Consider the following 14838-nt stretch of genomic DNA (forward strand, 5'->3'; position numbering starts at 1 on the left):
TAGCAAGTCTCTCAGCATCCTTGGTGATACAGTTTTACTGTAACTTTGAGCAAATTTGATATAGATGAGGTCTGAACTCAACGGCAGCTTGATTCCAAATGAGCTCCTGGTCCATTTCTCCCCGTATTTATAGCCAAATTCTGGTCCCACTCCGACACCTCTATACCAACGCCAAACCAAAGTTCATCGCCGCCATGGATAGCTGCTTCAACGCCCGACACCGTTCCAGCAACCCCGTGTCCGCTCGTAAAACGCTTACAACCGCTCCACCGAAGTTTGTGCAATGTTTAATCGCCGCCCGGGCAATGCTGGCGAAGCAGCGGTGGTCCAGCGTTCAAGATTTCTGCGTTGGCCTAGCGGACCCAAGCGTCCACGAACTTGCATCTAGCGGTGCCAAACTTTGACTGGGCATTGGTGGAGCGGGGGTGAACTTTGCCAGGGTGGAAAATTGCCCCCTCCTCACCGCTCGCAATATTTTGTGCAGCTCAAAACTTTCGGAGCGGTAGGAGGGCCCCTTGAGAAACATCAGCGGTGGCCGAGCGTATACGGCGTTGCTTTAACGGGGGCCAACTTTTGTTAAACGGTGGTGAACGGTTACGAGCGGTGATGAATATTTTTCACCGCTCCAGGAACGCTCCAGCAAAGTTCGGGCGGTGTGACCGGGGCTGCAGGTATATGCATAGAACATAATTACAACTGATATATTGTAATATTTATGAAAGTTGCATTGTTATATAATGCATTACCACATGACACACTACAGTTTAAGGCCCGGTCCCACTGCACTTACGGATGCAAAGAGGATGTAAAACGTAAAAAAATCTTTGCCATCCATTGGAAAACGCTATGCATCCGTTGTGTACTCATTGCATACGTGCTTCATACGCTCTATCCATCGAGCATCCGTCCACTGTGATTTCATCCGCGCAAAAAGTTTTGAGCTGCACAAAACTTTTAGAACGGATGAACTTTCCACCGCGTACGATGTAAACCTGTGACATATACGAGCAACAAACGTTCTATGTCCGTTATCATCCGTTAAACGTCTGCTGTATCCTCTCTGCATCCTCTGGGCATCCTCGCAACTCACATCCGCTGCAGCTGAAAACAGAAAGAGGGAGGAAAGATAAGGTACATGAAACGTCTATTCATCGTTAGTAGCACAGAAATAGAAAGGATGTAAGCGTATGCATCTCGTATATAAAGTATTCAAAACGGACAAAGCGTTTATATCTGGGCTGTATCTCGTATATTTAGGATGTCTGGAGTATGTCTAGAGTATGTAGAAGGACATCTAGCGGACAATCGATATTTTGTATAAAAAGGGGGAGAAAATCATCTAGTAGTAGAGATGTATCGATGTAGCCGCCAGCACGTCTTTCCGCTTTATGCTGACGGCGTGCGTGCTGCATCCCTTTATTTCCGCGGAGCAGACGCAATTCATACCCCCCGCATGCGCAGTGAACGGTCTGCATCCGATATACATCCGCGCAACATCCCCTTTGTTTCCGTTAGGCGTACGTGATGCATTCCCTTCATCTGCTATGCATCCGCTCTTTCTGCTATGCGTCCGCTTCTCAGTTATCACCGGTAACCCCTTCGGAGCTGTCATCCACTTCCATCTGCTAGGCTTCCTATGAACATGCGTTTAACATCCCTGCTATATACTACCCACGTCCGTTCTTTTCCGTTCTGTTTTCGCAAATTTTCGCCAATTTTGTCCATTTCTGGAGCGGATGAAAACGGATAGAGCCACCCCCGAAATTTTGCTCGTCCGCTGTGTCCTTTTTGCATACGTTTTGTGTCCATCGGCCAGTGGGACCGGGCCTTTGGTACACTGACCACAAAACACCTATCAATAAATTATTATTATTTTAGCAACTGCAATCTGAGCTCACTGGGGAATTTTAAGCAGACTGTCACAGGACAGACAAGTCTGAAATGTTTCTGTCTGCTCAAGTTTCAGTCTGTCTAAATGATGAGTCAAAGGCCTGAAACAATGCAGCCAGGGGTCTGGGGCCCGCCTTAGGGCCCCGGAAGCTGAAGGGCTTTAGATGCCTGGAGATGGCTTCTCAGCTATCTCCAGGCACATTTGTGTCATCTTCAAAGGCCAAATTACACTATACATTAGTTGCTAATTACACTACAAATAGAATATAATTAACAAGAAAATGTCAGAAGTTTCAAGAGAAACCTGTGTTTTGAGTAGCTGTTCCAAATTTGCAGCAGTTGAGTTTCAATGAATGCATGAACGGTCCTACTGGTTGTTTTCCATATGAACTTTAGTTTTTCATGCGTTGTGGCGTGGGGCAAATCAGAAAGACAACGTTCAACCTCTCTAAGGTAGTCATTCACATTAGCGTTCGGGCTATCAGGGTCAAAATGCTCGATGTCTTTTGCAAGCAAGTCGACTTGATGTATGCGAAAGCTAGAGGAACTGTCCATGTGAGCCTTCCTTGATTTATTTGAGCTCTCACTCTCAGAACTACTCAAACCTGGATATCTCGAAGAGCAGCACCTCTCTTTGTGCTCATCAGAGGATGAGGAAAAACTTTCATAGTGCATGGACCTGGGGTAACCTTTACTTCTTTTGTCCTTTGCAGTAGCCTGGGGCTTTAGGAGCTCTCCGGGTACTGGTGAGTGCAATGTGGCTCCACCATGGCTGAAAGGTAGGGCTACTGAGTGACTCTTTTTGTCAGCTGCTGAGGAAGTTTGGTATCAACCCACGTAGTCCTCAGTGTTGTGGTCAGACTCTTCCTCTGCCAGCCCTACTCTAGCCTGTGTCCCCCTGGGGGGTGTTTTAAGCACTGCTCGCACCCTAGCGTGGTTCTCGCAGCTTTATTGGAGGGCCTGGATGTTGGCATCCTCCTTAATAGTTCTCTCTGCTATTTAGAGCCTGTTGGTGCACTCACTTAGGCATTCATTTACTAACTTAAGTTTGTTCGGCAGACTAAAGATAGCTTTGTCTAGTCTGTCACAGCTAGCGTTAAGACCTGAGTTCTCTTGGTGAAGAGCTTTGTTTTCCAGGTGGGTTTCCTGGTGGTGGAGCAGGAAAAGTCTACCTACCACCTCTTGGATGGTGATTGCTCCACATCTGGGGTTTCTCATATACTGTATCATAATTTTGATTTCCTCTTGACATTGCTATCGATTTAGGATTTTAAATTCTGCCTTAGTGGAAGCAGAAATTTTAATTAGGTCTGAAACAAGATCAAACAGGGAAGTGGGCTTTTCTGTGTTTTGAACATTGTCCTCCTTCTCTGAGGACTGGGGGTGGTGCGGCTCATCTTGCCTAACTTTAAAAGCAGGAAACTAACAATGCGGTTGGGAATGCTCTCTCCTTAACTATTAAAAGGGCTAGATAATTAGTATCTAACGACCGTTAATATTACAGTATTACTGTACTGTAATTGGTTCAAACACACCTGGATGCATATGCCTTGACAGCTTTATAATACCAGTGACTTACCTAGAAAAGTCCTGGAACTGCTCAGTAAACTGAACTTTGTCTGCTGTCCCTACAATGTTGCAGAAGCCAACAGTTACCATTCTTCACACGGGGCACCAAAAACTATGTAGGTACAATAGTACCATGCCTCACACGGTGCACCAAAATTATGCAGGTGCAATTGCACTCCTCACATGAGGCACCAAATTATGTAGGTACAATAACGGTCCTAGCACGCAGCACCAAAATTATGTGGGTGCAATTATGTTATTAAATCAGTCTCATAAAATATCAGTTCATTAAATTTACTAATCAATATTTATATTAATTATTAAATTAATGAATTAATTACTCTAGATTAGATTAGATAAAACTTTATTGATCCCTTTGGGCGGGTTCCCTCAGGGAAATTAAGATTCCAGCAGCATCATTACAGATAAAAAGAGAAAATAAATAGAGAAAACTTCTAGATAAATTAAAATAAATTAAGTATTTACATATACAAATATATAAAAAATTATACACTAGATCATTGAAGGCAATGTGAATTCTTTGATGGCAGAGGATAGCTTCAAGTAATACTGCAGCACACCAGACAAGACACAGTTTCTTGGAAATATTTAATTTATTAAAGTGACAAAATCAAATGAGAATAATACTGATAAAGTACATTCACTAATACTAGCAGCAGTTTAACAAATCAAGGCACAAAAATGGTGATATGAGGTAATAAGATTAGGTGTGTGTGTGTGTGTAAGCTTAAAGGACATGAAACATAAATGCACGCTATATCAGTTTCTTTCCATTAAAAATATGAAATAATTGCATCAACAAATACAAAATTATCTATTAAATTCAGCAAAATCGTTATATTCGTGATGATTATATGGCATTTCTGCTCGAGCTTCGATATGCATATTTTACAACCGGAAGAGCCACTGTCACGTGATCATACGTCACAAAAACTTTCGGGTACAGCACAAGCGGGTAGATGAATATGTGGCAGATCACAGAATCCAGGGACACATGTTGGCCCAGGGGCATTTTGAGTTATTGGCAGATTCAGAAAGTACAGTTTCTAAGCTTTCCAATGATGCCTTCCATGTGGAGATCTGACAATATTTGAATAATGTGTGGCCTTTTGAAAGTGTATACTTCTTAAAACAGAAAAGGGAGAAAATCGCCCTCAAAGTTTTCCATCTCAGCTACTCTGGGTGTAGGGCGGGCACATAATGGTGCTCATCTGCATGACATTAAGGAAAGCCCTACCCCCTACTAGCTAGCACGATACTACTTTCATGTAAACAAAGATCACCATGTCAATTTTCCTTCCATGCAAAGTATGCCCAACACAATTATGAAGTACAAAAATAAGTCCTAAAGTATACTTTAACGTTTTGTGGTTGAAAAATTACTCACACCGTAAGAAAGAAAGATAGCACGATGATGACACAACTAACACAACACTAGTTTCATGTAAAGCCTCGGTCACAACCGGCCGTACAGTACGCGCTCCTACGGCCGGTCTACATGCAAAAACCGCAAGAAACACACGGAGAGCGCGCATGAAACGCACGAGAGCGCGCGTGTGAAAAGCACGAGAGCGCACGTGTGATGTGCTGATTTTCGAGCCGCAGACCGGCCGCAGAGGTTCTTTGTCATGTCAAACAAACTCTACAGGCGCTTACATTTTTTTCAGGTTGCAAGACAAACTTACGACCAACGCGCGTCTTTCTCCATGAACAAAAAAAAACCCCGCAGCGATTTGGGAAACGGCAAAAATCACACGGCCAAAAAATCGTACGTCCGGTTGTGACCTAGGCTTAACCAAACCACAACACTCTCCGTTACATGCAAAAATAACCACACAGCCTTAGATTAATAAACTTACCCCATCAGAAAGAGAAACGGCACCTTGCACACACCAACGCCTCCGATGGAATGTAATCCTAGAACGGTCCGTGTATCATCCGATCATTCAAGTATTCCATTCAATCTGGAAAACGAGGTTGCGGGTTTTTTTTGCTAGAAATGGTTATCTCCGATGTAAATACCGTGTGTCTGTTTGCTTCGCGGTGTTTGCTCCTCTGCGCTCTGTTTAGTAACTCATTCCATAGTGAAATCACATGCCTGTATGCAGTTAAGTAGCCATGCGCTCAGCCCGTATCATACAGCTGATTCGCAAAAAAAAAAAAAAAGACTTAAATCATCATGTGAATGGCCCATATGGTAATTTGCCCACACCCCCCAGCAGGCTACAGCCCTGACAAAAACAAGACAATTTCAACAAAAAATGTATGCTTTTCCAACAAAACAATCTATTATCTGAAATACTGATTGCATTCTTCAAGATCTCAACTTGCACATGATGGAAAAAAAACAAAAATCACAAATTAAAAAAAAAAAATGCTTCTTTTGTGAATATCTTGGATTCGTTTCGGCCGACATGTGTCCCTGGATTCGGTGAGGGGTCACATATGGAGAAGTGTGAATCGTGATGATGACGAATGCGACAAAATTGTTTTTGTGTCTTGGATGACAAGAAAATTATTTCGTTTTTAGAGTGTTTAACGTACATTGAACATCATGGTGTATTGCGACCTCCCAGTCAGTCAGACGCGCTGTTACTCCTGTTAGCAATGTAGCTAGGCTCAGCATGGCCAATGGTATTTTTTGGGGCTGTAGTTAGATGCGACCAAACTCTTCCACGTTTTTCCTGTTTACATAGGTTTATATGACCAATGACATGAAACAAAGTTCATTTACACAAATTGAAACGTGGCGATTTTCTATGCTATGGAAAGTCCGCACTATAATGACAGGCATACTAACACCTTCTGCGCGCTTCGACAGCGCATTGATACCTTCACTCGGAGTTGTACCATTATTTTTTAGACAGGGCGGACGGACCAGGGCATTCGCCCGCCTGGCCGTGCCCGACGAGGAGCGCTCTCGGCCGGCTTGGGAGGCAGACGGCAGCCCCTCCTGGAAGTGTGGTTTTACCATGGGCCTCATGTGGTAAGGATTAGTATTATAATTTTGGGTGTATCTATTATTGATTATCATAATTCTGACTTGTTTCGCCATTTTGAATGTTTTCATCTCGGACTCTGGAAGCATTGTATCTCAATCAATCTCGAAAAATATCAGCAAAAAAAATTAGCTTGCAACGGACTTTAGCTAGATCTATGATGAACTTTCAATGTATGATACAAAAATAATACTTCTTTCAACAGATCATTAGCCTTTGAGCAGAATTAGTAACAATTTTATGTTCCCAGAACGTTCTGGGCACGTACGCCTTTGGTTGCCTATACGGTGCATATACGTTAGGTTTGGTTGTCACTTGGTTGCCATATGGTTGCCATGGAAAGTTTTTCTGACGTTCCCCAAACGTTTCCTGTTGGTTACAACAACCTTCCCCTGCCCTTCCCCTAACCTTGCTGGTTGCATGTTTGGTTCCCTGAATGTTAGCCTAACGTCCCCCTGACGTTGTAGAATGTTATGTTTTGGTTAGATTTTGCTTTCAACTAATTAGCAACATCAACACAACTGCTAGCATATCTACATGAGAAAACTCAGTGATGAATGAACAGGCAAATTTGGCAGGTCTTGAAAGTTTAATGAGATAAAATATCAATAACAAATTTGAATAAAAAAATGTTTGAAAATAAAAAAAATTAAATAGAAAAGTTTCTGAAAGTGTAACAGTGCATTCAATAAAACAATCATATATACAAAACAGAATAAAATAGAAAAGTTTCTGAAACGGTGCATTCAATAAAACACATTAAAAACAGAATAAAATAGAAATAAGTTTTTTAAAGTGTAACTGTGCATTCAATAACAAACAAAATAGAATTAAAAAAAAATCACTTCACAAAAAAATAGAATAAAAATCACTGTTCACAATTCAATTGTCCATCCATTGCTGCTGACCAGCTGATCTGAAAAGAAAAAGGAACAAAATGTTTAAAAACAAGAACAATGAGCACATGTCCACAAAAGCATGATAAACCACCCTACTACCAACCACAAAATTTCTGTGATTGCACCAAATTAGAGAGCAGAAGTATACCGTCTGTGTGGTGCAAATTTTAGAGTCTGCCCAAGGCATTCCTCCACTTCAGCTTCCGTATGGCCAGGAAATTTTTTGACACATGCAGCTAGAAGGCAAAATAAAGGAAAGTTACACATCAAAACCTAGTCAGTCAAGCATGGCATAAAAGTGATGTGATCAATATATAAACACTTACCCTTTATAATCTTGCACAGAATGAGGTCATCAAAGGACATTTTGGCCCGTCTGCCCCGCAAGCTGTACTGGGCGAGTACCTCATTATTTGCTGCTCGGCGTAGCATACGGTGAATGGCTGCCCCTAAACCTGCCCCTCTGACAGTTTCAAGAAAATGTTGCTGTAAAAAAATAAAAATAATTATACAATGAAAATTACTGTAGCGAGCTTATACGATAGATAGATAGATAGATAGATAGATAGATAGATAGATAGATAGATAGATAGATAGATAGATAAAATTACCATCTTGTTCCACTTGTCTGGTTATTCCAGACTCCTATCCAACTCCAGCAGCTCCATCACCATGCTGCATGGTTTAGCCAACACCACATCATCTTGCTGGAGTTGAGGCGTGTGTGTCGGGGCATTGGTCTCCACCAATGACTCGATCTTGTCAAACCTAGCCTCGGTCCTGTCAAACCTAGCCTCGAGCCTCCGCATCAAGCGACTCATGTGGGCCTCTGTGACTATGGGGACAAATGTGATGGAAGTTGTAATTTATAATGTACTTTCCTGAGTGAGTGAACTAGTTAGTGTGTATAAAAGTACTTACTTCTCTCAAACATGGCTGCGATAGCCGAGACACCCTGTCCGTCATGAAGTGCCCGGCTGCTGGCTGAAGTTTTCAAAAAGAAAATATTAGTTTTCCTGTTCATGATTTTGTATTCCAACATCTGTAAATGGGAACTTGAAAGCAACTGTACCTTGAACAGAGTCAAAAGAGGTTTCCAGTGATTCTTGGAGGTGCCTGGTTGACTGAATTGGGTGTAGTGCCCGGCTGCTGGCTGAAGTTTTCAAAAAGAAAATATTAGTTTTCATGTTAATGACTTTGTATTCCAACATCTGTAAATGGGAACTTGAAAGCAACTGTACCTTGAACAGGGTCAACAGGACTTGGGCTAGGGTGGTGAGGACTGGCTCCAGTCCCAGCTAGTGTTGACCCTGAAAAGATGGTGCATATGGATGTTAAGTCATTTATTGGGGGGGGGGGGGGGGGGGGGGGGGGGGTTCCTTATACATGGTATTCGCAAAAGAAGAACCTATGATAATACATTAGACATTTACAAATAAATTGAAAAACACTTACATTGTGGTGGTAAGGGCATTGGGTCCTGCTGACCTGAAAAGAGCACACAAACATCAGATCAGTCACGTAATATACACCGGTATTCATCATGAATGTTAGCTCCAAGCTATGAATGATGATTTGGGAACTGTTAACTTACACACAGGGCTTCCAGGCACAGTCCGAGTCTTGGGTTGCTTCTTGGTTGCTGCTACCACTGGAGCAGAATCATCTGGAAGGAAAGACCATACAATGTGCAATGTAAATTTCTTGTAAATGACTTGAAAATGAACACTGAATTGAGTAACTAATGTTGTCATTAGTGAAGAGAGCTTACCATCAGAGGATTCGGAGACAAACCTCCTTGGGCACTTGCGCTGCCTTATTGCAAAAGTGTTCACATCATCCTCTGTCTCAACACTTGAGGACTCCATCAATTGCAAACACTTCTGTTCAGCTTTGGCGTATGAATCTATGGAAAATGACTTGGTCAGTAGCACACAAAAAAAAAAAAAAAAAAGTGCTGCCATAGAGAGAACAATTCAGTATATTCTATGTAGTGCATAGCAGCGATAGCTCACCTGTTTCGTACCAAGTTTTCTTAACGGGATGTTTGGCCCAAGTTGTATTTGGTGCTCGGCACTTCACAACATGCAATCGCACATTGTGTGTCGTCCAGTAGCAGACCATGCCATGCTAAAAATATATATAAGTGCGATTTGCTGGGGGGGATGGTGGGGATCATCCCCCCCTCTGGTTTTTATCTCTGCTGAAAAAAATCCTCGGGGACAACCCCGTCAATAAAACAAACAAACCAAAAAAAAAAGTTGACATGACAGGCATGTTGTGAGACAGTTTTCTATGGTCTACATTGCACTCACTTTCAAAATGACCCGAAGTGGCAGCTTTGACGTTCACGAACGTCTAGGGTTGCCAACCGTCCCGTATTGGGCGGGACATCCCGTTTTTTGGGTAATTTTAATTTGTCCCGTCAGGGACAGATCCTGCCCCTCACTCCAATGCTGTGGTGTAAATCGCGTAATTGCCGTGAGAAGCGCTATTACCGCGAGTCGCGGTCATCTGCGATTTAAAACCATTCACTGTTGCCATATCCTGAATTTTTAAGCTATACTGACAAAATAGGCATCAAATTAAACTAGAGCAGATGGTGCAGCCAGTGGATACAGCCTAACTGTTCGATAAGGATAGCAGATAGCTTAAAAAAAACCTTCTGAAACACTCCTGCCTTTGTGATGTCTTTCTCTCTTCTTCTGCTATGAAGCATTGCAGAAGGTTCTTAGGGTTTTCAAATGGACAATTAAGCAAATATCAGGGTTTTACAGCTACAGCAAATCATTTTTCAGTTTATGACATTGCCTTCATAAATATGGCCTGATGAATTATTTGGCCAAAGTTTAAAAAAGAGAAAAATGAGACAATAATATTAGAATTGTTTGTTATTTTGCATTAAGTTACTTAAAAATATCCATTAATTGGTCTATTAATTTTTAAAAGCTCTATTTTAGAAATGAATTTGTAGTGGCCTACATTTGAAACGCTCACCTAAAGGCGAATTGGTACTGTAACTATTTTGGGGCGCTGGGGTGCGTGTACAGGGCCTGTACCGGTACTTGTCCGCACCCGGAACAAAGTGTCCCTCATTTGGATATGAGAAAGTTGGCAACCCTACGAACATCCCCAGCAAATAGATATATTGTAGATAATCAGTGTGTGAACGTGGATTTAGCGCCATGAATCACATCCTTACTGATGAGCGCAACAGAATGAATGTATCCACACTGACAGCCTTCTTTTCCTCGCTGTCAATGGGCCAGACGTGCGTTCCTTCCCTGCTGAGAAATTCGCAGAAATGTGAATTAAAGAAGGGCGAAACGCGGCAGATAGCGCACCGACGGGAAAGCAGAAAAGGCCACATGAACTGCACCATCAGAGCAAACTGTTCATTTAGTATTCATGTATTTTAGTGATTTTCGAGTCACTGTCCATTTAATCCGGAGGGAGAGAAACATCACAGCAACGCGACAAGCAATGCGAACTTTGTTGTGTGTTAGTGTTCGTGTATTTAGTCAGAGAGATAGGAAGATGAATTTACTATCTCTGGTTTAGTGTTCGTTTTCATTTAGTGTTATTCATTTGATATCATCGGATGTTATTGAGCTGTTAGCCTATTGTTACCTTAATTTTGTGACGTTTCATGATTAAAAAAAAAATAAAAAATCCCCCCTTCTGGTTTTTTGACAAATCGCACCCTGTATATATTTATTTTATTTATATATATATATATATATATATATATATATATATATATATATATATATATATATTTTTTTTTTTTTTTTGCTATCAAAAGTATATAGGCATATGTAAGCATATATATTTGCTATGTATCGACAAAAAAAAAAAAAAAATCATACCTCAGAAGTGTGTCCAAGCCATGAAGATGGCACAACCTCAATAGCATTGTCTGTGAACTCATCTGTGAAAACAAAGGCATCATTAGCAACTTTCCTTGACCACAAACGTTTGAGACATATTTGCAAAACAGACGGAATTCTCCTTTAAGGTATAACCACAACCAGAAAGAAATCACAAACTACCTTTTCGAAAGTAGAGTACTTGAACAGAAGCAGGCTTCAGTACTTCCAACAGAGACGTTTGCTTCCAAATCCAAGTTCCGGGTAGTGACTTTACTACACGCACCTACGTCCTCTTATCCATCTGTCCAGCCAATGAGGAGTGTTCGTTTTGCGTCACATGCCGTTGCGTCAGGCAACCTGACCAATCAACAACTTATAGTGACTAGGTCTCGTTTCTTCCTGTAGACCCCATGGGAACAAATCCAATGGATAAGGGAATCTGAACTATAAAATAAGTTACTTATTTTATAGTTCAGATTCCCTTATCCATTGGATTTAATACATGATGATTATTAACTTTTATGACAACCCTTCACACCAACAAAGTGTTGTTTTTCAACAGACAGTAAAAGTTACGTTACGTTTTCTGTGCAACCTCTGAACTACAATGCTTGTCTCGTGCTATATTCTAAACTCTAAGCAGTGTGGTTTGAGTGAGCTAGGCTAACAGAGTACTGCAGTAAACGTGTTGCTGATCTTTGCAGCCTACAAAAGTAGGCCCTCACTTGAGGTTTTATCCACCAACATACTATATTTCGTCAAATAATACATGGGGAAATCCGTACTGCTGTTATGCCGCCGTTCTGAGGCACAAATACACAGACATTTTAACAGAGAACACCGTCACCTACACGACATGTATATCGATATGGGGTAATCATGCGTAATCTCGGCGCTATGGCGTTAGCCATGCTAAGGTATGCTACATAGCATTATATCAGCGTGCTAAATCACAACAAAGGTGAAAGAATTATGTACAAGTTCTTTGTCAGATGGGAGACTGGAAAAGACGTGTTTTAGAGATACCAACAACGATTCACTTCGTATAATGTGACCGGAGATGATTGCACGCATAGCAGCTAACTGCTAGGTGAATACTATTCACATTTATACAGAATAAAATAACACATTACCTGATCGCACGTACTGTAAATCCAGATAACGTACACTGGCGCTGGTAGTTCTAAATCCAACAAGGAGACTCGGTGAAATTTTCAAATAGCTAAATAAAAGGGCTATCATAGCATCCATTAAGTCCGCCATTTTGTTATTTGCCTTAGAGCTGTTTGAAAGCACAGAGAATTCTGGGTAATGTGCAGGATGATGATGATGCATCGAAGCTACCTAGCTGGACTTTTATTTTTAGAAAATAAGAGGAGAAGAGAAGTGGATTTTTGTATTGCAGCAGATTTTGTTAGTGGTACAGGGTGGATTTGGTTGTTGTTGGGACAAAGTACAAATAAGTTGATCAATGAAGCTGGGTGTGAGTGAGTTGGGGCAACAATAGTACCAGAAGTATGTGCATGAGAAAATGTAGTTGGGGCAACAATAGGGATAATGTACCAGAAGTATGTGCATGAGAAAATGTAGGCATTATTGTAATGCAGCATGTTTTGAGGGAGAAATGTGTGACCACAACTTAAAGGTCAAACTTTTGTTGCTGCTCTGCCATATTATCAGGAGCCAATTTGCACCACACAAGACTGTGCACCAAGTCACAACGACCCATTGCCAAACCATGTTCACCCTCTTCATATGATATATGCTGCAGCCTGCTCATTACAGATCACTTGAATTCCACAAAAAACATCACCACTTACAATCCAAACAAATTTAGCCTATAAGTTTATTTCTGCAAATCAGCCACACTCTACCCACATTGCACTAACTAGAAAAACATTTAACCTGTCCATTTTGCTTTCACCATTCCCTTCTTGCCCAGTAAAATATCTTTTACATTTAACACTCAAAATGCTTCCTTTCCTTCGTTCTTAATTGGGTCTCCTGGAATTGAATTGGAGTCGCCTGAAATAACCAATAGAAGGAAAATACTGAAAATAAAAATGTTCAACTAATTATGTTATATATTACAAATAAAATGCTATATATCAGCTTTGAAAAGAAAACATCCACATAACTGAAGGCTAGGCTGCTGATCAAAATATAGAATATGTGACACTGTGCAATCTCTATAAAATCTAAAAAATGTGTATGGGGTCATGAGAAATTGGTGATGTAAAAATGGGGTCCCAGGCCAAAAAAGGTTGGCAACCACTGCTTTAGACAGTCAAAACACATTACTCAGGAATGTACGTGGGTTTGTCGCCTATTTTTGTGAAAATTTCCTTGCAATATATCTCACAACTCAACATAGACTAGCCTATTTATCTGGCCTAGTATGCACACGTTCTGTTGACCATGGCGTTTTCAATGTGTGAGGGTTGGATTCCAAACCAAAATGGCACGACATAACAATGCATGACAAAAGGAAAGTTATGTGTGACAGTTTACTATGGCAAAAAAAAATAGGCTACAAGTACAAAAGAGGTTGAAATAAAAGATTAAAAGATAATTTAGCCAGCATCAGGAAAAGCAGATAGTATAGTTCTCAGAACAACAAAAAAACAACCAAACATAACGTTGTGTGGAGGTTATAGTGTAACCAAATGATAACGTTTCAGTTGGTTAGTTACCTCAACGTTTCGGGGACGTTTGGCTTCGTTAGGTTTATGCATAACCATGAGGAAACGTTCTCTAAATGTTAGTTGTTGGTTACGTTCTAACAAACCTTTAGAGAACCATAGGCTAACGGTACATTAACGTTCTGTGTTACTAGGATGTGTTATCGAGCCGACCGCTTTCAGTTTCATGGGGATTGAATGAACTCTTACTCTCAGAATCATCTGACCCGTCAGAGTAAAGACAAGATCTATGTTCATGTGAATTTCCAGCTATCGGTTCGAATTGATAGGGTCTAACTTCACATCTCTGTGAAACATCGGGAATGTCACTGTCGATGGTGTCCATTTCGGTAACCTGTTTACATTAGATACCCAAGCGCTGGCTCCTTGAAAAGTTTTTGTGATGTCACGGGTCACGTGACCGCTTAGCTAATTAATGAATCATTGTTTTACGCTGATGTATAAAAAAGTTGAATAATGTGATGATTTTCACATTTTTGACTCCCTGCAGTGATTTAGATGGCATTTCTTATGTCCTTTATACATAATTATACCCAGAAAAAAAATCCATGTCCCATGTCCTTTAAAGAATTGTTTGCACGCGAAAAAGGTGGGGGAGTGGCCATAGGCATTCTGTGTGACTGCTTAGACAAAGGATTCTAACAAAGGTGCATTAATAATTTTGAAACCATGCAGCGATTAAACCCACAATCTCAGCACTATAAGAACCACAGTCTAACCAACTGAGCTAACCAGCCTTTAAGTCCTGGAAGTCTGAATGTTCAGATGTGTATAATAATGTGTGCAGTAAGAAAATGTTAGAGAGAGAGAGAAATAAAAAAAGATATAAAGCATGCAATAGCGAGGGCCTTTCTGTGCGGAGTTTGCATGTTCTCCCCGTGTCTGC

The 14838-nt window shown here is 41.0% G+C and overlaps 1 protein-coding gene and 1 long non-coding RNA gene across 2 annotated transcripts; both read right to left on the bottom strand.

Annotated features, from left to right (window-relative positions):
* Window positions 1-7323: 7323 nt before the first annotated feature.
* Window positions 7324-9246, bottom strand: LOC132889872 (uncharacterized). Its single transcript, XM_060926696.1, has 10 exons — window positions 9150-9246; window positions 8973-9044; window positions 8834-8866; window positions 8620-8688; window positions 8451-8531; window positions 8300-8362; window positions 7990-8213; window positions 7705-7864; window positions 7527-7614; window positions 7324-7395 (listed from the first exon to the last, which is right to left on the bottom strand). Exons 1-7 carry the CDS (start codon window positions 9244-9246, stop codon window positions 8011-8013), a joined length of 618 nt encoding a protein of 205 aa, XP_060782679.1. The 3' UTR covers window positions 7324-7395; window positions 7527-7614; window positions 7705-7864; window positions 7990-8010.
* Window positions 9247-9400: 154 nt separating this feature from the next.
* Window positions 9401-11615, bottom strand: LOC132890079 (uncharacterized). The gene is made up of 3 exons (XR_009655145.1): window positions 11431-11615; window positions 11248-11309; window positions 9401-9508 (listed from the first exon to the last, which is right to left on the bottom strand). It is a non-coding gene; the product is annotated as an uncharacterized LOC132890079 (long non-coding RNA).
* Window positions 11616-14838: the final 3223 nt, after the last annotated feature.

This window comes from Neoarius graeffei, chromosome 8, assembly GCF_027579695.1.
Source record: "Neoarius graeffei isolate fNeoGra1 chromosome 8, fNeoGra1.pri, whole genome shotgun sequence".
NCBI lineage: Eukaryota > Metazoa > Chordata > Actinopteri > Siluriformes > Ariidae > Neoarius > Neoarius graeffei.